This window comes from Clarias gariepinus, chromosome 16 (assembly GCF_024256425.1).
Source record: "Clarias gariepinus isolate MV-2021 ecotype Netherlands chromosome 16, CGAR_prim_01v2, whole genome shotgun sequence".
Classification (NCBI taxonomy): Eukaryota; Metazoa; Chordata; class Actinopteri; order Siluriformes; family Clariidae; genus Clarias; species Clarias gariepinus.
In genome coordinates this window covers 28,409,250-28,427,500 of record NC_071115.1, presented here as the reverse complement: position 1 = coordinate 28,427,500, position 18,251 = coordinate 28,409,250, and the positions used below count along the sequence as shown (strand labels likewise).

Below are 18,251 nucleotides of genomic sequence, written 5' to 3'. Positions count from 1 at the left end.
ACTGGAAAAGCCAGGAAAGGTGCGAGGTTCAGTGCTGGTTCTGGAAACGAGTGCGACCCTCCGACTCTCCGGCCTTGCGTCGGGGGTGAGGCTTTACGTCTCGTCCCCTCTCCAAGGGCTATATAAGGAATGTAAAACTACACCAAACTATTTCAGCCCAACACCCACATGAGTCACGCAGAGAGACGGATAGAGAGAGAGAGAGAGAGAGAGAGAGAGAGAGAGAGAGAGGGTGGGGGGTGGGAGAGCGAGAGAGACAGAAAACCTCAACTAGTACACATTTTCTGGCTCCGGTGAGACCGATGAATAAGCGCAGGGAGGCGTTCAAAAAGACAAGCAGGACGAGGAGAAGAAGAAGAAGGAGGAGGAGGAGAGGAGCGAGGGAACATTCCACTCAAGCGAGAGTTACGAGGCGTTTTACATCACCGCATACGAAGTTGAAAAGAGACGTGCTGAGCGCAGGGCCGGTGATGAAATGGATAAATGGTTATAATAAACAACGTGCCGTTTGATTGCACCGGGTTTCCTGCTGTGGGAAAACACTGGCTTTAAGCGCACGGCTTATTCTTTAAGGTGTAGCTTTCACATTTGACCTTTGATCCAAGTCGAGGTCTAATAAAAAAGTGAAACCTGGCGGGTCGTGAAACAAACTAACTTGTTCCTTTCTTTTGTTTCAAACCGCAGCGTTTTTTTTATTTTAACAAAGTATAACACCTCTTCAAAAAAAAAAAAAAAAAAAAAAAAAACCCTCCCTGGACATTGTGTACTTGGCAAACAGAAGGTGTTGATGTAGGTACATATTGCACGCTGGTGATAGAGCTGTGGCTCATCGGGGCAACTCACGGTCAGGAAACCTGTACATTACAAACAGTTGTGCGATACGTTTTAGTAAAGATTGCTAGCTTGGAGAATTTTAAAAAACTTCATTAAAAAAAAGGAGAGAAGAGCTACAGCTAAACCCTCTGAGGTCCCAGGTTTAGGGTTTGTTTGATAAATACAACTTGCAAATGTTCTGAAAACAACATTGAAGTAACGTTATTGCATGTTTGCTTAAAAGAAAAGAAAGGTATAAAAAAAAGCCCCAAAGCATTCCTTTTCTCTCTGGTAATACCCTCACTCCTGATTTGTCATTGTACTTCACAAAAATGGCAAAGTTTCAACAGGAAGTCATTAACCCCCCAAAAAAAAAGTTTCAGACAAGCACATCCGAGCTAACCCTTAAAAGAAATCCCTTCCCAACCTCGTTATAAATAAGACCCGAGACGGTCGTTAACCGTCGTCACCTGGATCTGAAACAATAAAGCTACAGTTCCTGATGCAACCGACATGATGTATCTGCGTTTTCAATTCTGAAACTCAAAACCTTCCTCGCACAAGAAACTCTTCCCTGCCGCTTGTCGCTAGACGAGAGCTTTTAAAGGCGAAGAGTCTGTGATCATTTTCTGTCAGACCACAGAAACGTTCTCCGTCCTGCCCGCATTTTCCGTTTGTCCTCACCGTCTGCCGTTTCAGTTTAGATCCTGCCGACGTTCCTCTAATCTCCTTGCAGCGTTCTTTTAAGACGTGTTTTAAAAAGTTCTCCCATTAAAAAGTTCAGATGGGTCTCAGAGATCTTTATCTGCTTGCTTTGATAGATACGTGTACAAAAGGAATCAATTAACCGAAGAAGCAATAAAATAATAATTAGCAGGAGAAATTGCATACTGGGAATGTCAGCCAGATAAAGCTCACAACTTTCAAGTTACACAAATAAAATAAGCAAAGGGTTTCGTTCACAGTGGAAAGAAGTATCCGTACTGCTCTGCATTTTCTATACCAGGTTTAGAGATGTATGTCGTCATGACGGAACATGTTTTAAACACGTGTGTGAATGCTAGATGATACAAATTTTTTTTATTCAATTAAATCTAATTGTAGAACCGGCCTTGATTTAGATTACCACTCACTTAACACCAATGTTTTTAGAGACAGGTCACTAGTCACCATTATTCCCAACAACCAACCAATCACTGAATACATTTGTTTCAATAACTGCTCATTACTCCACCTGACAAACATCCCTGACCATTGTTAAAATAGAGCTATATATAAAATTTTATTAAATTGACCATTACCTAACAAGCATCCTCAAAACCATTACTCAACCCGACAGCCATCCACTGACCGTTACTCAGTCCAACAGCCAATCACTGACCCTTACTCTACCCGACAGCCAATCGCTGACCGTTACTCTATCCGACAGCCAATCACTGACCGTTACTCTATCCGACAGCCAATCACTGACCGTTACTCAGTCCGACAGCCAATCACTGACCGCTACTCAACATGACAGCCAATCACTGACCGTTACTCAGTCTGACAGCCAATCACTGACCGTTACTCAGTCCGACAGCCAATCCACTGACCGTTACTCTACCCGACAGCCAATCCACTGACCGTTACTCAACCCGACAGCCATTCGCTGACCCTTACTCTACCCGACAGCCAATCGCTGACCGTTACTCTATCCGACAGCCAATCACTGACCGTTACTCTATCCGACAGCCAATCACTGACCGTTACTCAGTCCGACAGCCAATCACTGTCCGTTACTCTATCCGACAGCCAATCACTGACCGTTACTCAGTCCGACAGCCAATCACTGACCGTTACTCAGTCCGACAGCCAATCACTGACCGTTACTCAACCCGACAGCCAATCCACTGACCGTTACTCAACCCGACAGCCAATCACTGACCGTTACTCAGTCCGACAGCCAATCCACTGACCGTTACTCAACCCGACAGCCAATCACTGACCGTTACTCAGTCCGACAGCCAATCCACTGACCGTTACTCAGTCCGACAGCCAATCCACTGACCGTTACTCAACCCGACAGCCAATCACTGACCGTTACTCAACCCGACAGCCAATCACTGACCGTTACTCAGTCCGACAGCCAATCCACTGACCGTTACTCAACCCGACAGCCAATCACTGACCGTTACTCAGTCCGACAGCCAATCCACTGACCGTTACTCAGTCCGACAGCCAATCCACTGACCGTTACTCAACCCGACAGCCAATCACTGACCGTTACTCAGTCCAACAGCCAATCACTGACCGTTACTTAACCCGACAGCCAATCACTGACCGTTACTCAACCCGACAGCCAATCACTGACCGTTACTCAGTCCAACAGCCAATCACTGACCGTTACTTAACCCGACAGCCAATCACTGACCGTTACTCAGTCCGACAGCCAATCACTGACCGTTACTCAGTCCGACAGCCAATCACTGACCGTTACTCAACCCGACAGCCAATGACTGACCGTTACTCAACCCGACAGCCAATCACTGACCGTTACTCAACCCGACAGCCAATCACTGACCGTTACTCAACCCGACAGCCAATCACTAGCTGACAAACACTGCTGATTACTCCACCCAATAACTGCTCATTAAATCTTCCCAATAACCACACTGATCATTTATATCCCACTTGTGCCTGTCAAAGTTCATTTTCAGTTTATCTTGGCAGTTAAAACCAGTTAGAACCAGTTAAACCATCACTCTACCTGACAACCTTAAAGCTTTAAAGTTTCCTTTAAAAAACGGAATGAATGAAAGCAGCAGCTCTGATTAGAAGAAGGAAAAAAACAATAAGTTTTGAGAAACTCAGGAAAGTTCTATCTGCCTTCAGACTACTCAAAACAGGAGATATATTGTGGAACAAACCGCAGGTTAAAGTATTGGCATCCTTGAGACAAAACCTTGAGACTTTTTGCTTTTTTAGAGAGAAAAAAAGGGACACATCAGGTTAAAACTCTGTCGGGAATAAGATTAAAACGCTGTTTAGTTACCTTCCGTGTTGCTCTGGAGTCTGCAGACCTGATTAAAGAACAGCGATTAGGTGAAGACTAAAGACTAAATAACGAGGAGTTCTTCAGTTATTATATCATTAAACTCTCTGGAACGTGAGCTCGCGCGGATGAAGCGGTTCCTCGCGCGCTCCCTCCTGGAATTCTTTAGCAGGACTCCAGCAGGCCAGATACGTCACAGGTCACGTGACCGGTGATGCGCGCACCTGGGCGTGTGGAAGAGGCCGCGTCTCATTACCTCTGAGTTCTAGTGCAGTAATAGTGAGTGCACTTACTGTCGAGCAAAGACTTGGTGCTTTATTTTAAGGTGTAGCACGAAGAGGCAGAGCGGCTCAGATTGCTGTGACGTGTCGCAAGGGGCGTGGCTAGCGGGGTGCCTATTGCCATGTTACACAGAGTGGTGACTCTGTTCAAGGGACAGTTCAGGGTGGAGGAAAATAATAATAATAATTATTATTATTATTATTATCAGAACAAAATGGCTTAGCTGTCTGTGTGATCTCTATCTAAATCAATAAAAGATAAATAAAAGTTTTTTGGTCATTGGTCAGAACTCTTTCAATGATATCGTTCAGAGGACCAGAGACCAGTGTGTCTGTCTGTCTGTATTCCATATGTCTTTCTGTCTGTCTGTCTGCATACCTGTCTGTCTATATGTCTCTCTGTCTGCGTGTCTGTTTATATTTTTGTCTGTCTGTCTTTATGTATGTACATACTGTATGTATGTCTCTCTGTCTGTCTGTCTGTTTGTATGTCTGTCTATCTGTTTGTCTGTCCAGCCAGAATTTGTCAGAGCATCACGCAAAACTGGCAGGACAGAATTAAATGAAAGTACTTCTGTATTTGCCTAAAGTTAAACCTGCGCCATAAATTTAATCTAAATGCTTAGTAGAAGTAAAGTTATGAGCAGTTTTGACAGTGTACTTTCGCATGCGTCAAACTGTGGCGTGTTTGCAGTACTTCTCTGCCCAGATATCTGCCCAATGTTTAACCTGCACCATAAGTGCAATAAAATGTTAAGTAAAAGTGGTTTAAGAATCTGCTGTAAAATAAGCTACTAATAAGCTACCTGCTCAATGTAAACAAACATCTGCAAAAATAAATATTAATTAGGAAATCGAAACTGAATATTTTTACTGGGATTAGTTCATATTATCACCGCAGAAATAACAGCACTGAAGTGGTATAAGTGAATTTTAAAAGTTGTTTTAAAACAAAACTTAATCTTTATTTTATCTACTTTTTGGATTTATTATCTGTGATTTACTCTTAAATTACCGAACAGGGAGTGTATTTGGCTGATGGCCAAAGAACTACAACTTAGTGTAAACATAGCATAAACATAATCTTTTCTTTATCCTCTCTGTCCCGTTGATTGTAATAAAATAAAATGACAGGAGATTCAAAATCTTGCTATGAGCTAGGTCAATTTTGTATAATGTCTTATACAAATTATAAGTATATAGTATTCTTGTATGATACTATCCTTACTGCCATAATAAATACAACCTGAAATAATAATATCACAGATTAAATTAAAGCTGACCAGCTTATTTTAGCTTTAACCTTTTAACTACTTTTACCAACTCATTTCTAGTCAATGATGAGTACTAGCGCTAGTCAGATGTAAAACTAGCGCTAGTCAGACGTAACCTGTTATACGGTCATTGTTTGGTTCACTTATCTTGCTATCTTTATCTCGCCTAGCTGGGTTTCGTCTTAGCAAGTTTTCGTTTCACTGTGTACTAAACTGTATATGGTTGAAATGACAATAAATGCCTACTTGATTTGTCTTGTGTTTAATATTTATGTTTTAGTGTTGAAGTCAGGAACAAACCAAGCTGTTTACCCACCCCCTTTTTTCCCCCTCTTCCCCAAGTTACTGTTATTGCACCAAAGACTTTAGATCCAGGAATGTAGAATTTACTTACTCATAATCTATACTGCTTTATCAGGCAGGGGACACCCGAACAGGGTGCCAATCTATCGCAGGGCACACACACACACACACATTCACACAGTACGTGCAATTTGGGAACGCCAGTTAGCCCAATCTGCATGTCTTTGGACTGTGGGAGGAAACCGGAGTATCTGAAGGAAACCCAACAAGCACGGGGAAAACATGAAAACTCCATGCACACAGACCCCGAAGCGGAAATCTAACCCGTCCCCTGGAGGTGTGAGACGACAGTGATGACCATTACGCCACCGGGCCACCTGGACTGTATTATTTTTATTATTTGTGCAATAATTCCTTATTTCTGACAATTCCTGTTTGCAAAGTTTGCGCTGCGATTATCTTTTGTTTATTCTTTTGTTTATTCTTACATTTTCATTACTGCTGTAATCTGAGAGCTACCAAACTAATAGTGTTGCATCACTGTAAAGTTTTAAAGTTTCATAGTTGAATGAACTCAGTCTGTTCGCTGTCAGACAAAGTCAAACATGTGAACACATTGTCAGGTCTCTATTTATTAATTAACAGCGTTTAGTATTTATATGCTTAGCCAAATGCCTGGTGTCATCCACATCTGTTAGTACAAAGGACATGAACCATTTTAAGAAATCCTGAAGAACAAAAAGTGGAAGTAGAACAGATGTTCATCCAGAGATGAACCAGGAGGTGTTCGCTCAAGAGAGGGGGGGAGGGAGAAAGTAGGAGATAGAGAGAGAGACACGTAGATGAGAAAGTGAGTGCAGGAGAGTTAAGAACCGTAAGAACAGATGCAAGAGGAGACAGGAAGGTAGTAGCAAGGAAGATTTACCATATTAATATCAGATCCACAAGGAACAGAGGAAGAGCAATGGGGAGTGTGGTAAAGAAGTAAAGAAGAGTGTGCAGGCAGCATGTAATGGATGAAGAATAGTAGCAGGAGTGATCTGTGACAAAAAGGGAAAAATGAAAGGGAAAGTTTACAGGATGGTAGTGAGACCAGAAATGTTGTAAAAAAAAAAAAGTAAAAAAAAAAAGACAGGAAACAGTGCTGGAGGTGACAGATCTGAAGATGCTGCCATTTTCTTCAGAAGCAACCAGAATGGACAGGATTAGGAATGAGAATATTAGAAGGACAGTGCAGGTTGGATGTTTTGGGGACAAAGTTAGACAGGCCAGATTAAGACGGTTTGGAAAAGGGATGAGGGGTACATCAGAAGGAAAATGTTAGAGATGGAGATGCCAGGCAGGAGGAGGACATGAATGAGGTTATAGTGACAGTGATGTGTTAGACAGAGATAGAAAGAGACAAATGGTCCACTGTGGCGACCCCTAACGGGAGTGGCCAAAAGAAGAAGAGGAAGAGATCGAATTAACTTCTTTTAGAAAAACAAAAATCCCTTAAAAGCACTACAATGACAATGAAGTCTCTTTGTGTTCTGTTGACGAAATGCAGTTCAGTTCCACAGATGACCAGTAGATGGAGACAAACTGCAACAAAAGAGATCTACATCTGCACAGGATGTGAAAGCAGGAATTCTGTCCTACAGTGGTGCACTTGGGTGAGTTATTTGGGATGTGACCTGTGAATGTTCCCCATCATCATATTTCCCCCTTAAAGTCTGTGTGTGCTCTTATTTAGTACTGGGTTGATATAGACAGCTGGCTAGTTTTCATCTCTCTCTCTCTCTCTCTCTCTCTCTCTCACACACACACACACACACACACACACACACAGCTGGAGGGAGTGTGCGAGCAGGAGGCGTGTGTCAGACAGTGACTCAGTCCCTGTGTGTGTGTTAGTTAGAGGAAAATGGCCGACGCGTTCGGACTGCACACGGAAGAGGACCCCGCGGCCGCGTTCCTCGCGCAGCAGCAGCACGAGATCGCCGGCATCGAGAACGACGAGGATGGCTTCGGGCTCGAGCTCGGATCGCGCGATGCGCACGAGCCGGCAGAATCCCAACCGTCACATTTAAATTCAAACTCGTTCCAAGGTAACGACTGAGCTAGTTAGCCGGCTAGCTTACATAGCTAAATAAACAACCTACATTTTTCTTTCTTTATCTTTCTAAAAATATCACCATTTCCTTATAATTCTCTTAAAGTATTTTATTTTTTTATTTATCTACACTACATAGCTAGCCATATAGCAAACCTTAATTAACCTGACGTTAGCATCCTGTCACTTACCAAGCTAGCTAGCTAGCTACCAACCAAACCTGCTTTTGTTTTATGCAGCTAATTATATTAGTCACCTCATTGACCGTCACAGCTGAGGGTTAATCTACATTGAAATTAGCTAGCGCTAATGTTGAGCTAATTAGTTCTAGTTCATTTAAATGTTTACATCATACTGTAAACCCAGGTATTAGTTAATGTATTTGTTAATTAAAAAGATAAATCCTATGTGTATGTTGAAACTGAACACCATCATAAAATGCTTAGCTCTGACCAAATAATCTGATTGGACTGGTTCAGAGAGTGCTGATAATGGACTGTAACAGCACTGGGCTGTTTTACTACATGTATCACTCTATGTTCCTGGTGTTCTAATTAAGCACTGAAGGTCGTATTGAATATCAGCACGAGTGTGCTGTGGTTGTAGGTATGTCCTGCTGATATTCAGCACAATAGCACGACCTCGAGTGTGATATTTCTTTCATACACGGTTCCACAAACGGCATTTATCAACAGATTATGGTTTGCTTGATTACAGTTATTTTGCTTTACTAGCAGAGCCAACTAACCACAACTGGAGGAACTGGCGACTGACAGTTACTGTAATTAAGAGGGTTGAAAGTAGTTTTAGATTCTTACCACTACTGTGTTGCCAAAAGGTGAATAGAATAAACCATGGAGGTGGTACACAGTCCTGAGAAACTTACAAGATTTACCTGATATTTCCACTTATTCCACTTACGGTCCTCAGTACTGAGGAGAGAGCAGCCGCCTTCCAAAACCCACCTCTAATAATGTTATATTAAACTACATCATCTCCTTATTAATTGCTTCTAAGTTTTTTTAAATTACCTCCATGTTGTTTTATTTATGTTTAAGCTGAGCTACAAAGCTAACTACCTTCTGAAACCAGGTTGAATCCCATATTGTTCCCCCTCCTCTAAACAAGGGTATAACTTGCTGTGTGGAACAAGGGTTCATACACACTATATAGTGCACTAGCTTTCCATTCAACGCTATCTGAGATTTAACCCTGAAACCCGTAAGTTCACAGAGATGATATTCTAAAGCCGACTAAGTGGAGATGTAAATAGAAACTTATTCTTCTCACCTTTTGGCTACATAGTCATGGTAAAGAAAAAAAAGAAGAAAAAAACATCCACGCCTGTTAATTACGCTAACTTTTGGTCACCAGCTCTGCCTGTCGCGGCTAGTTAATTCTGCCAATCGTGGAAGGACATGTGTAGGTGGAGCAAAATAACTGGTTAAATGAGCAGATCCTAATCTTTTGATAAATGACGTTTGTGGAACTGTTGTATAAAAGCAATATCACACTTGAGTTAATTCTGTTATGAATAATATCAGCAATACAGCACTTCTTCTCATGTGATCCTGCTTAAGTATAACTTCACAGTTATTAAATGAGCAGCAGTTCTGAAACAATAAGCACTATTCGTATTGGATTAGTTTATCAGCTGGATGTCTGTAATAAGCCTTATCTGGATGGGATTTAATTTACATGAGCCCTGGGGTAATGTCCTATTTTACAAGCGCTCCTCTGTGACTGTGTTGATGAAATTCTCGCTTCCAGACAGCAATAAAATTACCACAAGAGGAGCGGGTTTCTACTGCGTTATATTTTCCTTGACTTGAACGTTTGTGCCGCATGTCATATACAATACATCATAAAATATTTATGGAACTGGCAAAGCTTTAACTCCAGGATCTTGCTGATAGCAGCTAACTAAAACTATTAGATGACAATTATCCAGACTATAAATATTAGATGAGTGAAAAACGGGAGGTAATTCAGTCTGTAAATTTCCCCAGAGGAGAATGAGAAAAATAAAACACAGACACGGAGAACAACTTAAATCAGACATGACTTCAGAACCCTGTTTAAAGTTAATTGTGTCCAAATAGGGATTTTTTTTATGTCAAAAGGCTTAAATTTCCTACAGATAATATATGCATTGTCAGGAATTTATGTAGTTTGTCATTGTTTGTTGAAGATAAACATTCTCATAATAAGATCATAGGAGCTGTTGTCCCAGATAAATAAGTTTAAATACAAATGGTACATGTAATCGTCACACATCGCGAAATGCTTCAAATTTTTTTTAAATTGTATATTTATTTAATGACTAATGAAATAAGTCATGCAGCTCTACGTAAAACAATCTACAGTTAAGTGTTTATTTTACGTGCTATAAAATCCCAGGGACTTGATATTATGTTAAGACCCAACAAAAAATATCAACTCTCCACAAAACCGAATAAGTTTAACAATATCTGGCGAGACACTAAGGCACGAGCAGATACTATCGCTAAAAGTCATAATCCACGTTTGTCATGGAAATGCCGTTCTCAATCTTTAACACTTTTGGTTGATTTTCTTGATATTGCTGTCTTGTCGGTTGTAGAGTTTTGACATGAGAGGTTTTGCTACTGTAACTATCCCGTTTCGGAACGTTTGATAAGCAGCCCGACAGGATTTTCAGGATTCCAGTGATGCTCGTGTAGTTTCTTTTTTTTTTCTCTCCTTCTCTCTCTCTCTCTTCTCGCCCTCTTCTCGCCCTGTCACCAAAACCCTTAAACCATTGAAGAACCTTTGCTTAACAAGAGAAGCAAGGTGTGACGTGTGATCTGATCTTTTCTCAAGCAGATATGTTCGGAGGAGCAACTATGAATGGAGAGCTGTTTCAGGTAAGAGTTAAACCTCTTTTTTAAATTACAAAACAGATCCTTATTCATAACGTTTATAATGTATATATATTTAACTAGATATTCTCCAGGCAAATTATCTATTAAAATTAACGACTTCTATACACTAGCAATTTCTTAAACTGTATCTTCTGAATAAGCGGTTGCTAGAATAGTAAGAAGTGGCCTCCTGAAGTCTTACTTATATGTAGAGCTAGAAATAACACTCAACATTTTAGATTCCGTTTTCAGGTTTTATTCATTTCACCACAGAAATGTTTGATTAGTGAAAATGAAATATAGCAGTTTGTTTTTGTTACATTTAAACATAGTCCAGTGGTTTACTTTTTTATTTTATAAATATTACTTTTTTTTTTCTTGTTTTCGGCTATTTAAAAGTAATTTGCTGATATTTAGTAGTAGCACAGGATCGGAACCATGTAACTTGTGGATACATTACAAAGGTTAGTTAACATTAAAGAGCGAACTAAAATCTATTGCCACAGCATTATATTTGGGCCCATTCCTGTGCAGAAAAATTTGTTGCAACTCTCTTAGGGTGGTTCTTTGTTTTCTCTATGCAGCTGTGTAACGCTGACACTTGGAACCTCGGATTACGAGCATAATTCATTCCAGACTCGGGCTCGTATTCCAAAACACTTGTAAACCAAATTTAATTTTCCCATAGGAAATAATTGAAACTTAAATTGTTCGTTTTACAGCCCAAAAAAATAAATACATAAAAATAATTAATACAAAATATGAAGTAAAAATAAAACAAATTAACCTGTACTTTACCTTAAAAAAAATGTAAAAATAAATCCCAACAGATAAGTGTTTACGTTTGTGCACGCAGGGTGTGTGTGTGTGTGTAAAATGTGCGTGTGCACACACACACACACTAACGAATAGACCGTTTTTAAAACCGTTAAAAAATTAGCAAGAACCATCCCCGAGTGTGACTAGCGATGTTCCTTGCTAATTTTTAAACGATTACCTACATTTTTAAATGGTTACCTACAATTCCGCTGCAAAAGAGAGAAAAACCGTTGGCTCACTTGTGATGACGTGATGCTCGGTGTCAAAACAAGAAGCGTATGCGTGGAACATGATACTCGGTGCTCGTAAACTAAGACAATGCTCGTTTTTCAAGTACAAAAATTATTTAAAATTGTTGCTCGTCTTGCGGAACACTTGTAAACCGTGTTACTCGTAATCCGAGGTTCCACTGTATTTTAAACCCTAAATATGCTCCCAAAACACTTTCATTTCATTTTCAAACTAAATGCTTGGTGTATTACCCCTCTGTATGTACTGTAATTCATGCAGGCGTTTTTCTTTGGTAAAGGTACTGTAAAGTAAATACAGCAATAATTCACCATCCCAAGCCGCGTTTTTTCCTCTACAGTCGCTTTGTGTTGTCTCTACAGTACTAAATTTATCTGAATTTATGTTAATATTTATGTTAAAAAAATTAGTAAATTATATTGGTTTTTAATAATTTAGTGTTAAAAACAAATGAAAAATAATATATTTCTACAAAAAAAGGCATAAAAAATTGTGGTATTTTCGGTTTCTGTGGAATTGTGGGGGTTTCCACAAACAATTATTAGTTAGGTTCTAGGGAAAAATTCCGCAAACTCTGAAGCATGACTTCACATGGGTCGACTGTATTCATACAATGTGAAGCTTCTGCAATTGGCACTTAGGTGACATGATGATATCATATTGGTTGTTTCCTGGTGAATCCCATCCATAATAATATCAAGTGTATCAGAACTAGCATGTACAAGCCTAATATTATACCTGATGTTGCACTTTAATTTAACCACTGACTATTAAGTGTTTTAAGATTTTGTTTTAAGCACTTGACGTTATATTTGCAAAAAAAAAAATCACCTTTAATTTTAAAATACGATCCGGACCCATGAGTTTTGTGACCCGTTGCACAAGTGTCAGCTTGTGATTTCAATCTCTACAGGAGTCTAACGGTGCTACAGACGGTTACGCCGCCATCGCGCAGGCTGATGTGCAGCGGCAGGAGCCTGAAAGTTTACGCAAGTGGAGAGAGGAACAGAAGGAACGGCTGGAACAGTTAGGTATGACCTAATAACACACGGCCCGCCCCGACCTTGTCCTTATTCTGGTCCACGGCTCTGAATACAAAAAAATGAGTCATGTGCAGAAAACGCTGGAGAATTAACCTTAAAGACATTTCATAATGCGTAAGGATTTGATGTTGTAACTACATTTGGATAAACCTTTCGACAAAGGCACTAAACATGTTTGACACAGTGTAAAGTTTAATTTTATGTCGTCACACATTTTATAGATAACTGATTCTACCTTTTATGCTTTTGACTAGAAAATCTCATAGTAGCGTTTTTCATCGATATTTTTTTTATTACTATTCCTTTGAACTTTTTTATATATGTAATAAATTGTACTTTAAGCCAAGTAATTGGTATCAATAGAGCTGAAAAGAAGGTTTTTTCTTTTTTGTGTCTGTTTTGGTTCTGTAGATTCAGCATCCAAAGAAGCAGAAGTTGAGTGGAAGGAGAAGGCCAAGAAGGAGCTGGAGGACTGGAATGCTCACCAGCGGGAGCAAATGGAGAAAAATAAAGTCAACAATAGGTATTCGTCACGGCAGAACACAGCAGCAAACTTAAGGAGTTTGTTCTCTTTGAGCGTGTTTCAATATTCAGTAACTATGAAGACTTTAGGAGACTTAGTTTCAAGTGATAGTAAGATCCCATCAGTAGTATTAATTTCTTTATAAACGTAGTCGGGTTATAAATAATTTGTTTTTTAATCTGATGTATACTTGATTAATGCATGCAAGAAAATCCGATTTCGTTGATGCACGAAATCCGGTATGCAGAAAAACAATTACTATATGCACAGGCTAGTTTTTTTTTTTATTGCAAGGTGGAATTTTTATATTTTTATTTTTTTTAGAAATATGTCATCTGAAAAGCAAAAGTGTATATGTAGTATATTAAAACAGAATTGTCATCAAAGTGGTGCAAAGCATTTCAGTGCTTTAACTAAAACAGGTAACTCATTCTGAATCTCATCACCTGCTGCACTGCACACATTGGCATTTTACCAGTCAGCAAGTGTATATGGTATAAAATGTAAACGTTTATTTATTTTTTATTTATGTATTTATTTTTGGTATGGCAACTTTAACCATAGAGTGTTATTCGCTTCTCAATACATTTTATTCATTTCTTGTATGATAACGGGTAACAAAGGACATTTTTTGAATCTGTTACAAGTCAATATTCAATTATTAATGAAAAAATAGCTTTTTTATTCTTTTTATTAGCGCAAGTTTTATTAAAAAGCATTCTTGAAGCACAAACTCTAGTTATGCGAGACAAATGAATGAAGCACAAATACTTTAATTAAAAGGATTTTAAAAAATACTGATACTTATGATGATGATAATAATAATAATAATAATAATAATAATATACAGTGGAACCTCGGATTACGAGCATAATTCGTTCCGGAAGTGGGCTCGTATTCCAAAACACTTGTAAATCAAATTTAATTTTCCTATTAGAAATAATAGAAACTCAAATGATTCGTTCTATGGCCCAAAAAAATAAATACATAAAAATAATTCATACAAAATATAAAGTAAAAAATAATTAACCTGCACTTTACCTTTAACAAAAAGTAAAATAGGCCTCTGAGTGGCGCAGTGGTAAAGTGGTTCGATTCCCGGGTGATGCTGTAACCTCTCGCAGCCAGAGGTCTAGAGAGAGCTGATTGACCGAGCTCTCTCACAGCGGAGGGATAAGAGGTACTTAGTGCTCCCACATAAATCGCGGTTCTACAGCCAATCAGGGGCGTCTGTGAGCTCACGCAAGCGAAAGGAGCGGATAGCGCTTTCCTCCGAGTGTGTTACGCCGCCCCCAACGGTGCGTAAGCGAGCAGTTCGAAAAGATGCGGTTGGCTGGCGTCACGTTGTTCAGAGGAAACACATGATAATCTTCGGCTCTCCTGAGGGGTAGTAACACACACACATTAACGGAGAGACTGTTTTATCAGGACAATTTGCAAGGAACATTGCTAGTCACACTTGCATGAGCGCATACTAACGGACCCACTGCTGTAAATTAAAAAAAACAAACAAACTGCAATTTACCTTTAAAAAGAATCGCGACAGAGCGGAGTTTCTGTGTAAAGCAGAGAGTTGTGCGTCTGTATGTTTGTGGGAAGCCAAGAGGAGGAGGGTGCTCTCTCTCTCACACACACACACACACACACACACACACTCTCTCTTGCCTTTACAGCCCCCCTACAACTCCCTCCACCTCTCGGCTTTCCACGCACACACACACACTCTTTCTGACACAGAAACTCTGCTCTGTCGCGATTCTTTTCGAAGGTAAAGTGAAACACGACAGGCTGATGCAGAGAGGGAGAGTAAAAAATGGATCTTTACCTACTAATGAGACTTGGTTTTGCTTTATACGCGCGGACACGCGCGGTGTACAAACACAAACTAAAATACGTTTCACACACACACACGTGGTTACAGTGTTATAGTAAACAGTACACGCGTGCACGGATGTTGATTATACCAGTAAGAGACGAGCAGGCAGACCAGCAGAGACCCAGCAGGGTAGACGATTACCTACAATTCTACAGCGCAAGAGAGAGAAAAACCGTTGGCTCAGTTGTGATTACGTGACGCTCGGCGTCAAAACAAGAAGCGCATGCGTGATACATGATACTCGGTGCTCGTAAACCAAGACAATGCTTGTTTTTTAAGTAAAAATTTATTAAAAATCTTTGCTCGTCTTGCCAAACACTCGTGAACCATGTTGCTCGTAATCTGAGGTTCCAGTGTAATAATAATTATGCTGTTAAAAATACTCCTCTTCTCTCTCTCTCTCCCCCCTTTTCTCTCTCTCTCATTCTGTTTGTCCTCATTCAAAAACAAAACTGCTAAAAACAGTAGCGTACAATGTCCAATACTGTGCGTGGCCTGAATTGCAAATGAGCCACTAGTGTTTGCTGCTGAGAAACATTTTGCAAAACAAACATTATCAGATTTTTACATTATCGGTTAAACTGCTAACAGCAATTAATTGATTGATTATTTGTAAGTATCCTGAGTAATCAAACACTCCATTGTCATCATAAACCTGCTTCTGGAAGCAAATAATTTTTGTTAAAATGGATATTTTTGCTTTGATTGTAACAGCTAATTCCACTTCAACGCCTCATTTACAGGCGAACCCAGAGGAGCCGGGTTGACAGGGGTTTTGTACGCATGTTGAAAAGCTGGTTAGTCACAATGACGGTTAAACAAAAGGCAAGCTGCAAAGCGCTCCAGGTGATGGCAAGCCATGCTGCTGAACAAAGTCCTGAATCATGAATGTGCCAGGTGTGATGGGGGGGCTATACAAGTGGGCGTATGACTTCCAGATTAATTCAAGATATATTCTGTCACGGAAACGTATTCCATTAGCTCTGAACCTAAAGAAGCCGTAGCGCTTGTTTCTTCATCATCGAGCAATTGAGCTCTGAGACAGGAACACAGGTTTGATTTGATGCTTTTAACGATACTAGTGGTTGGAAATTGGAGCGCGATTTACGGCATGTTCTCTTCATGTTCGGTATTTTTTTTCACAACTGCAGTTCATACAGTAAACAATAATTTAGTTGTTTAGGTAAGATTTATCTGTTTCCCTGAAAACAAGACTGAAAAGCACAGCTGCTGTTTTAGCCAACTAACCTTAGAAATCTTTCATTAATATTTCTCACAACATAACCATTCTCCGCCTTCATTAATGTCTAACTTTGTGTAAAATTGACTCTTTCTCTCTCTTTTTCCTTTTCTTTTGTGTGTTTCTGTTTGTTCCTCTTTTCTCCCTTTGCCTGCTTGCGCATTAGGATCGCTGATAAGGCTTTCTACAAACAACCCAACTCGGATGTGATAGGCTTTGTGTACGTCTCTGGTCACACATCTTTTTGTCCACTGAAGGACAAATCCGGGAAAATGACATCATTACCTCGCCCCTCCCCACCCCGCCCTGCCCCCTCCTTAATCAAATACACAGCAAGAGACTCGCAGTCAGCTTTTCTCAGAATAATCAATCGATCAATCCATTAAAAAAAAAATTTTCATAGAAATAATAAAAAGAAATTTGCTAGTGGTGATGTCAGATGTTTCGAAACTAATAAATTGGCATTAACTAAGAAAATCTGAAAGGTTACTTTAGGTCGCCCGCTTGGGTGAGCATAAGGTCTTCTTGCTGAGTATCTAAAGTTCTCGCTATGTTCTTAAACTGCATGTCTCCTTCAACGTGGTTCATTAATTACTTGAAAATTTGTCATTTGTGGGTTTTTTCATTATTATTAGTATTATATTTTTAAGTTTTTTGTATTAGTGGTGGTGAATTGCATGGCATGGGTTCTGTTTTTTGTCGTGAAAGGATCATTAATGTGTCTGTCCTGATTATTATATTGTGTGTGTGTAGAGCATCAGAGGACGCCTTCCTGAAGGAGTGTGACGACGACAGCCCCGGCACCGAGTGGGAGAAAGTGGCGCGGCTATGCGACTTCAACCCTAAGACGAGCCGCCAGACGAAGGACGTCTCCCGAATGCGCTCGGTCCTCATTTCGCTGAAACAGACGCCGCTGGCTCGCTAAAGGCCTCGTCTCACTTCACTTCGCATCACGTCTCAACCATTCTCTTCTCTTCCCCTCGTCATGTATCTCTCCCTGTCCTGTACTGTCCTGTCATTCTGGCACTTTATTTTATCACACACTAAACAGTTGAATTTAATTTTTTTTTCTTTCTTGTCTATCATGTAAGGTGTATGGTGTATTGAAACTTGGTGTTTTTTTTTCTCTTTCTGTTACATATAATCTGTATCAACTGACTGAAAAGCATTTTTCTGAATCGTTTAAGGGTTTGTTTGTTTTTTTATATATACAAGAAACAGAACCGCACCACATGACAAGGCTAGTTGAGGGTCGAATGCAGGAGTGTGAACATCAGACTCTGTAGAGCAAAATAATAAAAAAAAATTAAGAACATAAATTATCCTGACACACGTGAGACTCTGTCTGGACAAAAAGGCAGGACTGATTCCCCGACTGCACTTGAGACGTGTTCGATATATCAGGATTTTGATGAATAACAAATGCAGTACAACCGCCTCAATAGTCAGATGTTCAGTGTTTAGCAAAACTATTTTATAAGGAACAGGATGCTGAATTTCATAGTATTTAATTTGATTCGCCTTATATTAACACTTATTATATCATTATTATTAATATTACCAGGCTCTCTGTAGTGCAGTGCTTCCCAAACTGGTCCTCCGGAGACACCCAGAACGATGACAATAATATGATGCCGTGTCTGTTCTTCAGTCTCCACTCGAGCCAACAATTTAAATTGACGAAATCTTCCTACAGATTAGTGATCGTTCAATTTTCACAAAGGGCGACTTTTGACTCCTGAACGGTCCGTTGACTTTTTTTTTTTTCTTCCCCTCTCAGCTTAACTAGATTTTACACCATGATTGTTGATGTTTACCTGAA

At 39.8% G+C, this 18,251-nt stretch overlaps 2 protein-coding genes across 7 annotated transcripts in view; one reads left to right on the top strand and one right to left on the bottom strand.

Moving 5' to 3' along the window:
• Positions 1 to 4,000, bottom strand: part of pdlim7 (PDZ and LIM domain 7) — a 39,797-nt gene extending 35,797 nt beyond the window's left edge. For 4 of the 5 annotated variants that reach the window (XM_053514160.1, XM_053514164.1, XM_053514162.1 and 1 more), the window contains exon 1: positions 1 to 131. This exon is cut by the window's left edge and continues 25 nt beyond it. The gene's annotated coding sequence lies outside the window, so the exon portion shown is untranslated. Of the gene's footprint in view, positions 132 to 3,844 lie in introns of those variants that run through there. The other variant, XM_053514161.1, reaches the window with a different exon arrangement.
• Positions 4,001 to 7,525: 3,525 nt separating this feature from the next.
• On the top strand, positions 7,526 to 17,615 carry cltb (clathrin, light chain B). Of its 2 annotated transcripts, none has more exons than XM_053514253.1 (5): positions 7,526 to 7,792; positions 10,639 to 10,682; positions 12,661 to 12,778; positions 13,202 to 13,313; positions 17,183 to 17,615. In XM_053514253.1, the coding sequence occupies exons 1-5, from the start codon at positions 7,609 to 7,611 to the stop codon at positions 17,352 to 17,354; spliced, it is 630 nt and encodes a 209-aa protein (XP_053370228.1). In that variant the 5' UTR covers positions 7,526 to 7,608; the 3' UTR covers positions 17,355 to 17,615. The 2 variants fall into 2 exon arrangements, with proteins under 2 accessions (XP_053370228.1, XP_053370229.1); XM_053514254.1 differs by having other exon boundaries at positions 7,529 to 7,792; positions 10,642 to 10,682.
• Positions 17,616 to 18,251: the final 636 nt, after the last annotated feature.